The 14,873-nt window shown below is 34.4% G+C and overlaps 1 protein-coding gene across 5 annotated transcripts in view; it reads left to right on the top strand.

Moving 5' to 3' along the window:
- The window catches only part of ZRANB3 (zinc finger RANBP2-type containing 3), a 277,334-nt gene that overhangs the window by 140,045 nt on the left and 122,416 nt on the right, over nucleotides 1–14,873 (top strand). For all 5 annotated transcript variants that reach the window (XM_017536065.1, XM_017536061.1, XM_017536060.2 and 2 more), the window contains exon 6: nucleotides 219–304. In XM_017536065.1, the coding sequence (XP_017391554.1) occupies nucleotides 219–304 (86 nt within the window). The remainder of the gene's footprint in view (nucleotides 1–218; nucleotides 305–14,873) is intronic.

Below are 14,873 nucleotides of genomic sequence, written 5' to 3'. Positions count from 1 at the left end.
AAAAAAAAAAAAAAGAAAGAAAAGGAAAAAGAAAAATATGTAAATATATATTTATAAAACAGACAATGGTTATTCCTGATAAATAGAAGGGAGAGGACTTGAGGAATAAAGAGTTGGATTTTCTTTTATACTTCCTATTTTGTTAAATGGTTTTATTATTGTAATAATAATTTACTTGAAAATATTACAACATATTAAAAACACTTCTCTTATTATAGCTTTTCATGCAGATCGAAGCTCTCTTTCCACAAAAATTTGGAAGATGGACCGACTATGCAAAAAGATATTGTAATGCACACATCAGGTAAGACAAACTATTTTCCATAAACTTTTTCCTCACATATTAACTGTGAGCATTGCTTTATTAGTCATTCTTTATCCCAGTGTTTTACAATTAGTGGTAGCTATGAAATAATTGGTGCATTATTATACATATAGGTGGATGACCTATATGTAAAATAAATAAAAGTAATAGATAATGGCAAAGTTTGCCTTTATTCTTATTTTTTACTTTCTACTTTTTATTGTTGAAATTATTTATTTTTATTGGCTAGATTTACATGTACAATATACAAAAATAAAAAGTAAGGTGTTTCTTCTACTCTTGTCTCTCAGCAAACCATTTCCCTTCCCATGTAACCAATGTTGGCACTTTCTTTTGAATCCTTTTGAAAATACCCTTTGGGTGAACAAGGATGTATGATTATATGTATATAATATTTCATTTTATTTCAACATATGTAGCACAATTTGTGCATTATTCTGCAGTTCACTTTCTTCATCTAGTATATGTTGTAGATCTTTCCATATCAGTTAAGAGCTTTGATATTCATTTTATTTTCTTTTCTCTTATTTTTTTGAGACAGAGTCTTGCTCTATTGCTCAGGCTGAATGGAGTGCGGTGGCTCAATCTCGGCTCACTGCAACCTCTGCCTCCTGTGTTCAAGCAATTTTCCTGCCTCAGCCTCCCAAGTAGCTGGGATTACAGACATGTACCACCATACCCGGCTAATTTTTGTTGTTTTTACTGGAGACGAGATTTCACCATGTTGGCCAGGCTGGTCTCGAGCTCCTGACCTCAGGTGATCCGCCCGCCTCGGCCTCCCAAAGTGCTGGGATTACAGGCATGAGCCACCACGCCCAATCTGATACTCATTTTAAATGCTGCATATATTCTACCGTTTAGAATTTATTTATGCCATCCACTCTTAGTGGACATTTGTAGTATATAGCTATGCATGCAATGCAGCAATGAGTATCTTTGCACATGTAGAGAGGTAGTTTTTTATAGTTGTCAAGAGCATGGAAATTTAGAACTAGACTACCTGTGATTTATTTTCACACCTACCACTTACCAAATGCTTCATTTTAGAAAAGTAACTACCTCCCCATACCTCAGTTTCTTCAGCTCAAAAAAATGGCAAATTATTATGCCTGCCTTGGAGAGTTCCTATGAGATGTATATTAACTAATATTTATAAAGTGCTTGAACAGTAACCATACATAGGGGGTACTCAATAATTGTTAGCTATTTTAGTATTTCATGCCATATGCATAGGGGGAAAAAATCTAAGATAAAGTTACAGAAGTGATATTGCTAATTTAAAGGGCATGTGCATTTTTATATTATTAGATTTTTCCAAATCATGCTCCACAGAAAGTATAGCTTTTTATATTCCCACCAGCCATGTGTCAGATTGTTTCTTTTCCATACCTTTCCAACATAATGAAATATAACTTATTTCATTATTGCCAATGTGAACTGATAGTAGCTTTAATTCACATTTGCCCATTATGCCATTAAATGCATTTGAGCATTTTTTTTCACACATATGAGTTATTTGTACTTTTTTTCTGTCAATTGTCTGCATGTGCTATTTGCCCGTCTGTTTACTAAATGTACTGACTTTTTCCTTAGTATATTGAAAACCTTTATATATTACAAAAATAATCTCTTTGTATGTGATATGAGTCTCTCATTTATTTTTCCCAGTGCATTCTTTTTTATAATCCCTTTAAATAAAACCACATGGTCATGGTTTTCTGATGCTTTTTAAAGGGCTCCAGAGTACAAAGATAGAAAGACTTACTCGAAATTGTTTCTATGAAGTCAGTCTAACACTGATACCAAAATCAGACAAGATAGCACAGAAAATGAAAACAAGAGACTATAAATGCAGAAATCCTCAATATTAATAGATTAATGGAATCTAGAAACTCATTAAAACCCTAATGTATTGATTATATGCAAATGGCATTCACATTAGGAATTCAAGGAATGTTTAATATTAAGAAATACATCAATGTAATTTGCCATATTAATAATGACAAAGAGAAACGGCATCATCTCTATATGTACTGGGAAGTCCTTAGGTAAAATATAGCATTTACCACTCCCCCACTTTTTTTTTTTTTTTTTTTTTTTTTTTTTTTTTTTTTTTGAGATGTTTTCTCACTCTGTTACCCAGGCTGGAGTGCAGTGGCACAGTCATGGCTCACTGCAACTTCTGCCTCTCGGGTTCAAGCAGCTCTACTGCCTCAGCCTCAGAGTAGCTGGTACCACAGGTGTGCACCACCATGCCCTGCTAGTGTGTGTGTGTGTGTGTGTGTGTGTGTGTGTTTTAGTATAGATAGGGTTTCACCATGTTGGCCAGGCTGGTCTTGAACTTCTGACTTCAAATGATCCACCTGCCTCGGCTGCCCAAAGTGCTGGGATTACAGCCATGAGCCACCATGCCTGGCCAACATTTACCCTTGATTAAAGTTTTAAATAAATTTAGGGTATGTATGTGTATGTGTAGTTTTACATATGTATGTTTATATATGTTTATGTGTGTCTTTCAATTCCAAAACAGTTACCACAGCTTACCTTTTACTCTGGAGGACTGATCAGTTCAGTTACTCAAAAGAAAAATAAGAGGATATGAGGCTAATTTCATCAGGAAAAAAAATTTTTAATTAAAAAAAGAAAAAAAAAAAAAGACAGGCACAGTGACTCACACCTGTAATCCCAGCACTTCGTGAGGCTGAGTTAGGAGGGTCACTTGAGCCTAGGAGTTTGATACCAGCCTGGTAAACATAGTGAGACCCCATCTCTATTAAAAGTGATAAAAGTTTTCAAGAAAAACAAAATTATCGTTTTCTACAGCTGATGTTATTTATTTGGAAGACTGAGAATCAGATGAAAAGTGTTCAAAACAAAATAGAATAGATTAAAATAGCCTAGCACAAAGTTAATATTAAAAAGTCAGTTGTCTTTCTCTACATAAATAATAAGTAGTTCTAAAATACAATGAAAATAAAAGATAGTAGAAAACTCAAGAATATTAGTGAAGGAGATTTAAAAAGATAAATAAAAAGACATGCTCCTATTTGATGAAGAGACTTGATATTATAAAGATTTTACTTTTTTCTGAATTTATTTATAAATATAGTATATTCAATAAAAGACAATTTTTCTTGTAGATCCAGAAAATTGATTCTAAATATTATTTGAAAACATAAGTAACAATTGTGAAAAAAGTTATGAAAAACTAGAGTATTTAAAAAAAGGGGCTGGGCACAGCGGCTCACGCCTGTAATCCTAGCACTTTGGGAGGCCGAGGTAGGTGGATCACCTGAGGTCAGGAGCTTGAGACCAGCCTGGCCAACATGGTAAAACTCCCTCTCTACTAAAAATACAAAAATTAGCTGGGCGTGGTGTTGGGCACCTGTAATCCCAGCTACTTGGGAGGCTGAGGCAGGAGAATCACTTAAATCCAGGAGACAGAGGTTACAGTGAGCTGAAATTGCGCCATTGCACTCTAGCCTGGGCAACAAGAGCAAGACTCTGTCTTTAAAAACAAGGGGAGCAGGTAAGGATTTCTTTCCCCTTTTTTTATACAAAAATTAATTTCAGATGAATAAAATATTTAAAGATTATTAAATAAAACCCTAAGTAAAACATAGAGGAATTCTTTTATAACTTTGTTGTAGGGAAGTCATAAAAAAGAATATATTTGATTGCGTAAGAATTTGAAAGTTGTCATCCTTCTAGAAAATATATCTAAAGTAAAAGGAAATTTCTAATTAAGGAAAAATTATTTATGTGTTGCAAATTAAAGAGAAGGCTAATTTCAATGACTGAGAAAAATGTGCAAAAAATGTTAACAAATAATTGATCGTAAAGGAAATACAAATAGGTTTTAACTATATAAATCTAATCAATAAGTAATTCAAATTGAAACTACAATAAGACAGATTTTTACCTATTATAGCTATAAAAATTATAACATTTAACAAAACAGTATATCGATGAGCATATAAAGAAACAGGAGCTGTCTTACATTGCTGAAAGAAATGTAATGGCTATACCATCTACTTTGGGGTTTTTTTGAGTCAGTGTCTTGCTTTGTTACCCAGGTTGGAGTGCAGTGGCATGATCATGGCTCACTGCAGCCTTAACTGCCTTGGCTCAAGTGTTTCTCCCACCTCAGTCTCTCTAGTAGCTGTTACAATGGGCATGCACCACCGTGTCTGGCTAATTTTTTGTTTTTTTTAAAAACGGTTTCTTGCTCTGTCACTCAGGCTGGAGTGCAGTGGCGCGATCTCAGCTCACTGCAACGTCTGCCTCCCAGATTCAAGAGATTCTCCTGCCTCAGCCTCCCAAGTAGCTGGGATTATAGGCATGTGTCACCATGCCTGGCTAATTTTTGTATTTTTAGTAGAGATGAGTTTCACCATATTGGGAAGCTGGTCTCGAACTCCTGATGTCACGTGATCTGCCTGCCTTGATCTCCCAACGTGCTGGGATTACAGGTGTAAGCCACCACACCTGATGATTTTTAAAAATTTTTTGTAAAGATAGGGTCTCACTATGTTGCACAGGCTTGTCTGGAACTCTGGGCTGAGGCAACCCTCCATCTCAGCCTCCTTAAGTTCTGGGATTACAGGCATGAGCCACCATGCCTGGCCTATACCATCTATTGAAAGAAATTTCATTATACCTACCAAATATTTAAAAGCCTGTATACTTAACTTAGCAATTAAAATTTAAGTTTATCCTGCACTTGTTCGTATACACTATTTTATGTAATTGTTCATGTATGTTCTTATCATATATGTTCACATATTTGTCAAATACAGAACATACAGATATACACATACATATGCACATGTATGCAAAATTTAAGTTGCATGTTTAGTAAATAATACATGATTAGATAACAACCAGCTATAGGAAACTTACTGTAAATTATTGTACATCCATACAATGGAATACTGTGTAATCTTGATGCAACTCATTTTCAAGATATAGTGTTAAAAGAAAAGGAAATTGCAGAAAATTGTGTTATCTTTTGTATTTTTTAAAAATGTGTCTGTATAACACACACACACACACACACATTTTCCCTGGATATCTTGAAATTGTCAACATGGTAGCCTCTGATGGCCCTGACCCAACTGACAGTCTCTGAGACTTCTCTGTGGAAGCCACTGTGCACTGTGGAGTCCACTTTCCATGCTGTTAGTTCAACTGTTCAGCATAGAGTGATTACCCAGCTGGCTGGAGAGTTGTAGCAAGAGACCACTTTGCAGTGGCATATGATCATTTTGATAGGGAAATTGACGTACATTGTGTTCTCCATTGGAGTGAGTTACTAGCTAGATGCTCTTCAAGGGTAGAACATTTGTTTTTTCCTGTGTTCTATTCTCAGTGGCTAACACAGCACCTGACACATGATATCCAATGTTTCTTGAATCATTGAATACTAGATTTGGGTTTTTTTTGTATGCTAGATCCATGTAACTTCTTGATATGAATAACATCATTCATCTGCTAAATCCACAGATGTTGTCAAATTAATGGGGTTCCTCAGATATAACTTCATATTGCTTTGAAAATTGACACAGTATTAAAAAATAAGCAGCACAATCATCTTGGAGAAGGACTTCTTATACTTTAGATTTGGAGCTTCTGGAATAAAAGGGCCGAACTAAGTGATTTGGGTAATTTTTCCCAGCTCAAAGTTTGATTTCTTCATACTGACTTTAAAAATCATGAGCAAAACTGGGATTCTTCTTATAATAAATGAAATACTAATAGGAGCTCTTACATAACTGAAACTGTTAAATTTATTTTACTACTTCTGTATAAAAGAAAATATAGAAAAACTAGTATCATTTGGCTACTTTCTATTAAGAATTTTAAGTTAATATACTTTTGTGATGGGCTGAGAGAGTTCTGTGACACAAAGTTCTTAGTTGTTTTTCTGGCAACTGGGACTATAATTAATTTACTAACATCAGTTTTGATTAAACTATAAATTGATTTAGATGCTAGTTTGACCAAAGTAATAAATCTTTAGTCTTTACTAAGTGATTTTTTTTAACAATGCCTGGAAATTATTATAATGATTTTGCTACAGTACCACAGATTAATATCCCTTCCCTCCACTAGGAAATCAACAGTAGCCAATGTGGTAAACTGTTAGTTGCCTACCCCATCTTTCTTCCAAACAGATTCCTGATTTACTTTAGGTATATATATGTGTATGTATATATATATATATATATACACACACACACACACACATATACACACACACATACCTATAGGACTCTGGGGAAGTTGACTTTGTATCCAATATCACAGGTAGATTCCGGTCATTCTAAGCCAGTTAGCACATGGTATTCTTCAGACAACTATTATTGGTCTGTGGTTGGTCATGTGCCAAGCATGCTGAAGAAAAGGGCTTTATTTCAAGGAAGGGGGACAAGATAAGCATCTTAAGCTGAATATGAACAAAGAAGCATGTTGTTCTACCTGCTGCTGGTAGCTGTCTTCTGACCATATTGGGTATTGGGTTTAGATGAGCAGGCTTTTTAATGGCACAGTGAAGAGGTGCAAGGAATCCAGGAGCCTTTCTTTTATTCATGTTGTAAAACTTTTCTTTTTTTATTAAGCAATTTTAATTCAGAGTTTCAGTTCCTTATAGCCAAAAATCATGGTTCCTGGTACGTCATTCCTAAATATTCACTTTGTTCCTATTATAGGTCTGTTTGGCATGATGCCAGGTTTTGTTGGGAGGCCCTTAATCATAATTCTTGCAGACTGTCAATGCCAAAAGTTTACCCACATAACACAGACATACTTACACGTATTTATCTTTTGGAGACTTGAAAAACTTAAGTAATGAATAAGCATTTCTTTTTTTTGTTGTTTCCTGACTGGGACCTGTCATATGACAAAGAAGCGTATAACTGTCTCTTTCTTAATTAATGCCTACACTGTTTCACAAAAAAGTTCATATTCTTGAAATGCTTTATGATTGTGGAAGACATATTCTGTTTTCTGGAGAAAGCCATTTCAAGGTTAAGATCATGCTTCTCAAAAGGCATATTCTTTCAGGTTCCATTTCAGAAGTTTTATGCGATTCCTTTACTTCTTTACCTTGAAAGCACTATGGTGCCATAGACTCTAATTCAGCTCAAGTCACTTCCTGGCATTTTAAGTTAGTCTGTGGAATGCTATATATTTTTCCATAATGTTTTGATTCTGTGAAGGTGTCATTTTCACACTATAATTTTGCAGAATGCAAATTTTGGTTAGTTATTCAGTTCTAGACCCATATTTTATATTTGAAATGTCATGACTGTATTCAAAGTAAGTTAAATGAAGCTTCAGCAAAAGTGTAACTTTGATTTTATAAAGTATTTTAAATGCCTAAGTAATGACAAACAGAAATGTATTAATACAAATGTAGTTTAGAGATGAGAAGTCAGTATAGGTAACCAACTACCTTATTTTACTTGACAGACAGCAGAATTATTACTCAACCAGAAAAACTCTTATCTAAAATGCCTTACATCATTCACTTTACAGGATTATATTTAGAGGAACTATAAATGCAAACGTGATTTGGAGAAGGCAGCATATTCAGTTGTCAACCATTAGCACATTGAATGATCATTTGTTAAAACTAAAATATTTTGGAGATTACCCGGTTCCCCTCTGTCATTTTATAAGCACTTGGGGTGTTTAAATGGCTTGCTCTATCTCACTTAATAGAAGTAATAAAGACTTAGGGAATGGCAACTTTAATAAATATTCTTTTACATAGACAACAAGGACATATAGATAACCTGGCCAAGCATCCTGTTATCAGCAGCTACCTTCAGAAAGTATGCTGTGGGATGACATATTGGTCTTCCCTAATATTATGTCTTTGTTTTGTTTTGTTTTGTGAGACAGAGTCTTGCTCTGTTGCCTGGGCTGCAGTGCAGTGTTGCAATCTCTGCTCACTGCAACCTCCGCTTCCCAGGTTCAAGCGATTCTCCTGTCTCAGCCTCTTGAGTATCTGGGACTCCAGGCATGCGGCACCACACCTGGCAAATTTTTGTATTTTTAGTGGAGACAGGGTTTCCTCGTGTTGGCCAAGCCGGTCTCAAACTCTGGACCTCAAGCCATCCGCCCACCTCAGCCTCCCAGAATGCTAGGATTACAGGCATGAGCCACAGTGCCTGGTATCTCCCAATGGTATGTTAATGTTGTGTTTGAATTGCTATTAAGATATTCTAGACACTATTCTGTCACAAAATTCATCAATTTTTTAAACGTTATTTGTCATTGGTATTGTGTACCAGTTCCATCTCTAAGGAGAATTCCTTGTCTAAATTTTTATGAGGAGAAAAATGCTGGATGATAATATAAATTAAAGGTATTTATAGCCATACCCAAAGATTGTTAATTAATGGGTCATTGTCAGCTTCAAGAAATGTCTCAAGGGAGAGCACCAGGATAAATAGCTAATGCATGCGGAGCTTAATACATAGGTGATGGGTTAATAGGTGCCGCAAACCACATGGCACACGTTTACCTGTGTAACAAACCCACACTTCCTTCACATGTATCCTGGAACTTAAATTTTTTTTAAAAAAGGAAATGCCTCTTACGGAACTGCACTGTGTTAGCACTGTTGCGTTTAATGTTCTCACCCGTGACTAAATAGAGGTCGCGTCTATTCCATTTGCAAATGATTCACATCTGAGAGAAATACTTAATATAGTGATGGCAGAGATATGTTTGAAAAATAATTAGATAAATATTAATAGAATATGTATTCTGCATTGAGACTTAGAAAGTCAGCTTTGTATGAAAGGAACTTGAGAAACCCTCACCTATTATCAATAGCTCAGTTCTAAAAGATTTGTGGTTTTTTATAACCCTAGGCTAACTTGGAGTAAGGGATGGTTTTACTCCATTCATTGATTAGACTGCATCTAGAGTACAGTTTAATTTTGAATTTATTCATTCATTCTGAAAGTATTTTAGGATGCTTCTTACATGCTAACCCATGTGGTAGCCATCAGATATGCATTAGGGAACAGACCCACATAGTCCAACCTTCACTGAGTTTTCAAGTCAAATGCTAACGTAGTTGAAGAGTCCAGAACTAAAAGAAGAGAGCTTCAAGACAGTGATTGAGTTAGGTGGGGATAATATACAGAGTCTTGTTCTTCATCAAAATGGCAATAAGAAGGCATTGCAGGGTTTTTGGGGTTTTGGTTGTCAGTATTGTAGGTTTTTAAATTGCAGTAAAATGTGTAACAAAATTTACCGTTTAAATATTTTTAATGTACAGTTCAATAGATACAGTTGCCTATATGTATGTTATATGCTTTAGTTTTTTTAATTGCAATAAAATATGTATAACAAAATTTACCATTTAAACATTTTAAAATATATAATTCAGTGACTTTCAGTAGATTCTAATGTATTACAGTACATTCTGTTGTTGTCCAGTCATTACTACTTTTCATCATGAGAACTTTTTCATCATTGCAAATTGAAATTCTGTACCCATTAAATAATTGTCCCCATTTCCTCCTTCTCCAGTCCCTATACTGTGACACTTAAAGCATGAGACTATATGATTAGATTTACAAATTTGATTTATTATCTAAGATATTTCACATGGTTCAAAATTCTAAACCTATAGAAGAGTATATACATTGAAAAACCCCTTTTACCTAAGTTCTTCTCCTTATTGGCAACTGTATCTAGTTTTTACTCTTTCCTCAGAAACTGTGCATATTCAAGCAAATTCATATGTTTTTAAAAGGTTGTAATATAAGCATAAACATTGTTTTGTAATTTCCCCTTTTTTGTTTTTTTTTCCACATACATAAATAACTTCCTCCTCTTATGGTTGTGTGGCATTATATAATTGGAAATATACTGTACTTAGGGGGATGGCAGGAAGTTGAGAGTTTGCATTGTACAGTTTATATTTTCTCTATGGAATGGGAAGGAGGATAGTCATATGTTCAGAGAAATGGAAAAGTAGAGGGTTAAAGGTTTCATGAAAGTTGCTACGGTTAGAAATTTTGCCAAATGAGAATGAGATAATGTGATTAGTGTGGTAGCTCTGAGTAACCGTTTGAGATCAGCAACTCCAAATTTGTAATGGAACCAGTTTTCTCTAAGGTATGATTTCTCCAGTCACATTCAGTAGCCTGGATACAGGCCTGGAAAAGGCTTCAGGCCTTTTTGAATCCTGAAGTTGGATCCATTCAAGATTGGATTTTTTCACCAGCTTATGATGCATGGAGTGTGGGACAAGGGAACTTAAACTATATTAATAAGAACAAAGCTAATGTATGAACTCAGAAATCAAAAGGGCTGAGGAAATATGTGAAGACAGGGAAAATATAATGGATTTGGAAATTAGAGGAGTCAGTTGACCAAAATGTACTGATGAGATAGTAAAGACATAGTGAGTATAAATGAAGAGGCACCCTTGAAGGATGGGGTAGGTAGAGAGTGGAATGTCTGAATTTACCGGGTAGAACTGTTTTTTTAGGACCTGGTTGTAACCACAGGAATAGTTGGAGTAGATTTTAGAAGGTCATTGTAGGCAGTGAGTGTGAGGAACTAAGAGGGAACTAAAAGCATTATTTTAAGAAGCTTTTCAAGAATTGAAAACATCTCAGTAAGGGTGACCAGAATGAAAGGAATCTCAAATCCAGCTCTACAAATGTCTAATGTTATTGATTGCCTACTATATTTAAGACATTATTTCAGAGCTGCCGGCAATACAAAGATGAATAAGACATGGTACTTGATATTATGAAGCCTATAGGAATTTGAAAAAGAGAAGCCCTAAGGGGAACAGGTTTTTAAATATTTAAAGATCTGTCATGTTTTAAAAGAATTAGATAGCTGTCTTTGTGGCCTCAGAGAACAAAACTATTTTCAAGTAGGAAAACAATAGGGAAGTAGATTTTTGCTTAATATGAGTAAGAACTTTTAAAATATGTATACTTATGTATGTAGCACTATAACAATAAAAATCAAAAGGAAAAATACCATAATTCTGCTATACTAACAAATTGTTTTCATTTTTAATTTCTACACTTGTCTGTATATCTAATTTTTACATAGTTTTAATCTAGCTTATATATAATGAATGCTATCATTTGCCAATTTTCTCTTAGCAATGCCTTGTCCCATGCTTTAACATTGTCTTTATAAGTTGTTTTATTTTCTTTACTTTTATTAATGTAAAGATAGTTTATTGCATTTGGGAAAGTTATTCATACTTATTTTAACAAACCACACATAGAAAAAACATTGTTTTAAAAAAGTAAAAGTCAACTGTTGTGCTTTGGTAACTTTCCCTCTAGATAGCTTCTCTACTAAGTACATAAAGAAGGATGATTTGATAGATAGACAATTTTATGTAAATAGGGTCATATTGCACACACTCTTCTGTAATATGCCTTTTCCCTTTAATGCTATGTTAGGGCATTTTTTGGTATCAGTAACCAAAATATATAATTTTTATTGGCTATATGATTATATTTTATATATAAGATACTATACCATGTGTCTTAGATGTATTATTTTTAATTCTTTCAACAGTCCTACAAGTAGATGATAGAATATCCATTTTATAGATGAGGAAGCTGTATTTGGAAATGTTAAGCTGTATTTGGAAAGCTTAAGTAACTTGTCAAGTCATATAACTAAAAAATGAAAAAACAAGAATGCAAACACCCTTTAACACCACTTTTCTTCCATTTTCCTTCCAGTATTTGAATCATTTGGTAATTCAGTGTCCATGTTTATATTCTTAACTAAATATGTTAAATTAATGGACTAAATAAATTAACATTCTCTACTAAATCAAGTAGTTGACTGTTCCTTTCCTGGTCAACTTTTTGTTTACCTTATAACTCATTTTTTTACCCATCTGTTTGGTTTTCTATATAGATGTTGCTACTTTTTCACTGAAAGACTCCAACCAATCTGTCAACTTCTAGCATGTCTTCTAAGCACATAAAATAATCTTTTTCTTTTTCCTGGAGATTTTCCTCCCACAGCCTTCTGTTTTGCTCCTATCTAAACTGATTTTTCTTTAGGCATGGCACAAAGCTGTCACCCTGAATTTCCTTGGGCCATTCTGCCCTGTTGGATCCCGACATTCCTGGATTTCATGTTTTTTATTTCTTAGTTTATTCCCTGATAGTTTCAATATTTTATTATGGAAAAAAATAACATATACAAAAGTACATGCTATAGTATAATGAACCCCCCTATGTACTCATCACCCAGTTTCAACAATTGCTAACTCATGGCCAGTTTTGTTTTAGCTATGCTCTCATGTACCTCTCCTACCCCATATTATTTTGAAGGAAATCCTAGACATTGTATTTATCTATAAAATATTTCACTATATATCTCTAAAGAGTAAGGAAGGACTGTTCTTAAAAATAATTATTCGGGGCTTAATACCTAGGTGATGGGCTGATGGGTGCAGCAAACCACCATGGCACGTTTACCTACGTAACAAACCTCAACATTCTGCACATGTATCCCCGAACTTAAAGTAAAATTTTTTAAAAAAACCTTTATAAATATTAATTCCCATTAAAAAATTATAATACCATTATTATACCTTAAAAATTAAAATTAATTGCGTTAAATCCCTTGATAGCATTAAAATGCAGTAAATGCTCAGGTGATGGGTGCACAAAAATCTTACAAATCACCACTAAAGAACTTATTCATGTAACCAGCTACCACCGCTACACCTATGGAAAAGCACAAGGATGCACATACACTTAAAGCATATTTAATTTTACATAATTAAAATGCACTTATGTTATAAAAAATGCAGTAAAGGTTGAAATTTCCAGTTGTTTTGTGAATAAATAATTTTACAATTTTGTGGGGGGGTTTTGTTAGTTTTTTTCCTCTAGTTTGTATAGATCAGTACTCAAATAAGGCTCACGTATAGCAAATGTTAGATGTTACTTAAGTCTCTTAATCTCTAGATTTCTCTTCCATTTCCTTGTTTTATTTATTTATTTTTCCATTGTGGAAGAAACTAAATTGTTTTTGTAATCTAGATTCTGCTGCCTCCATCTTCATGGTGGTGTTTAACATGTTCCTTTGTCCTCAGTATTTCCATATTCATGTTTAGATCTAGAAACTTCTAATTTTTGGAGACAATTCTCCTTTGTACTGATGTTTTCTTCTGTTAGGAGATATTTAAAGCCTCCGTTTTTATGATGTTAGCAGCTGTCAATGTTTTGTACATTATTAAGTCGTTAGATATTGCAAAATGCTGATATTCTAACACACTGCCTTCATTTAATAGTTGGCATGCCTCCATAAAAGAACCTCCCCCCCCATTTATTATTTGGACATTCACTGGTTCACTTTGTTTAAGAAAGGCAGGATAAATTTTTTTCCTTGTCATTTGTTAATTTTCAGTGTAACAGATTGTTTCATTATCAACTTGCAGTGATATCCAATGCACTTTATTTTTGAAGTTGGCAAGTTTAAGTTCTTCAACTTTGTTCTTTTTCAAGGTTGTTTTGGCTAGCCTGTGTTCTGGCATTTTTATATAAATTTCTGTATCAGCTTGTCAATTTCAGCAAAGAGGTCAGCTGGAATTTTGATAAAGATTGCATTGACTCTGTAGATTAACTTGGGGAGTTTGGCATTTTTATAATATTAAGTGTTCAAATTCATGAACGGTAATGTCTTTCCATTTATTTTATTAAAAAAGAAATCCTACAGTGTTGTGTAGCTTATAAGTCTTACATTTTAAAAATCAAGTTGAGGGCTGGGCTCCGTGGCTCATGCCTGTAATTTCAGTACTTTGGAAGGCCAAAGTGGGTGGATGACCTGAAGTCAGGAGTCAGGAGTTCAAGACCAGCCTGGCCAACATGGTGAAACCCCTTCTCCATTAAAAATATAAAAATTAGCCGGATGTGGTGGTGCACGCCTGTAATCCCAGCTACTCAGGAGGCTGAGACAGGAGAATCAGTTGAACCCAGGAGGTAGAGGTTGCAGTGAGCCAAGATCATACAACTGCACTCCAGCCTGCGCAACAGAGCAAGACTGCATCTCCCCTACCCCCCCCAAAAAAAAATCAGGCTGAGGAAGGACCCTTTCTAACCCTAGTTTATTGAGTATTTGAGGGTTTTTATTTTTAAGTCATATTTTTTTCAATCAATTTTATTTATAGACCTTGGTGATTATCAAATTTTCCCTCCTTTGACAAATAGGATCATCTCCAATTACTTCGTAATTTACATTCTTCTTTTCATGGTGGTACCTTTATTACACTTCCAGAGCAATTTCATATTTCATTATTTAGTGAGCAAGTTTGTGCTCTGTTTATCTGGGCTGTTCTTTGTCAATTCTATTTGTAATCTGTCATTATCATTTCACTCTGAATAATTTCAGTTTTTCAATGTATCCTTCTATAACTTCAACATTCCACTATCTCCCTCTGTTATGTTAACAATTAGATTGGTTCCCCTTTCTAAACCTTGTCTAGTCTATAATATTCTTCTTGAATGATACAACCATAACT

This window comes from Cebus imitator, unplaced genomic scaffold, assembly GCF_001604975.1.
Source record: "Cebus imitator isolate Cc_AM_T3 unplaced genomic scaffold, Cebus_imitator-1.0 Scaffold95, whole genome shotgun sequence".
Taxonomy (NCBI): Eukaryota; Metazoa; Chordata; class Mammalia; order Primates; family Cebidae; genus Cebus; species Cebus imitator.
This window is presented reverse-complemented; position numbering and strand designations above follow the sequence as displayed.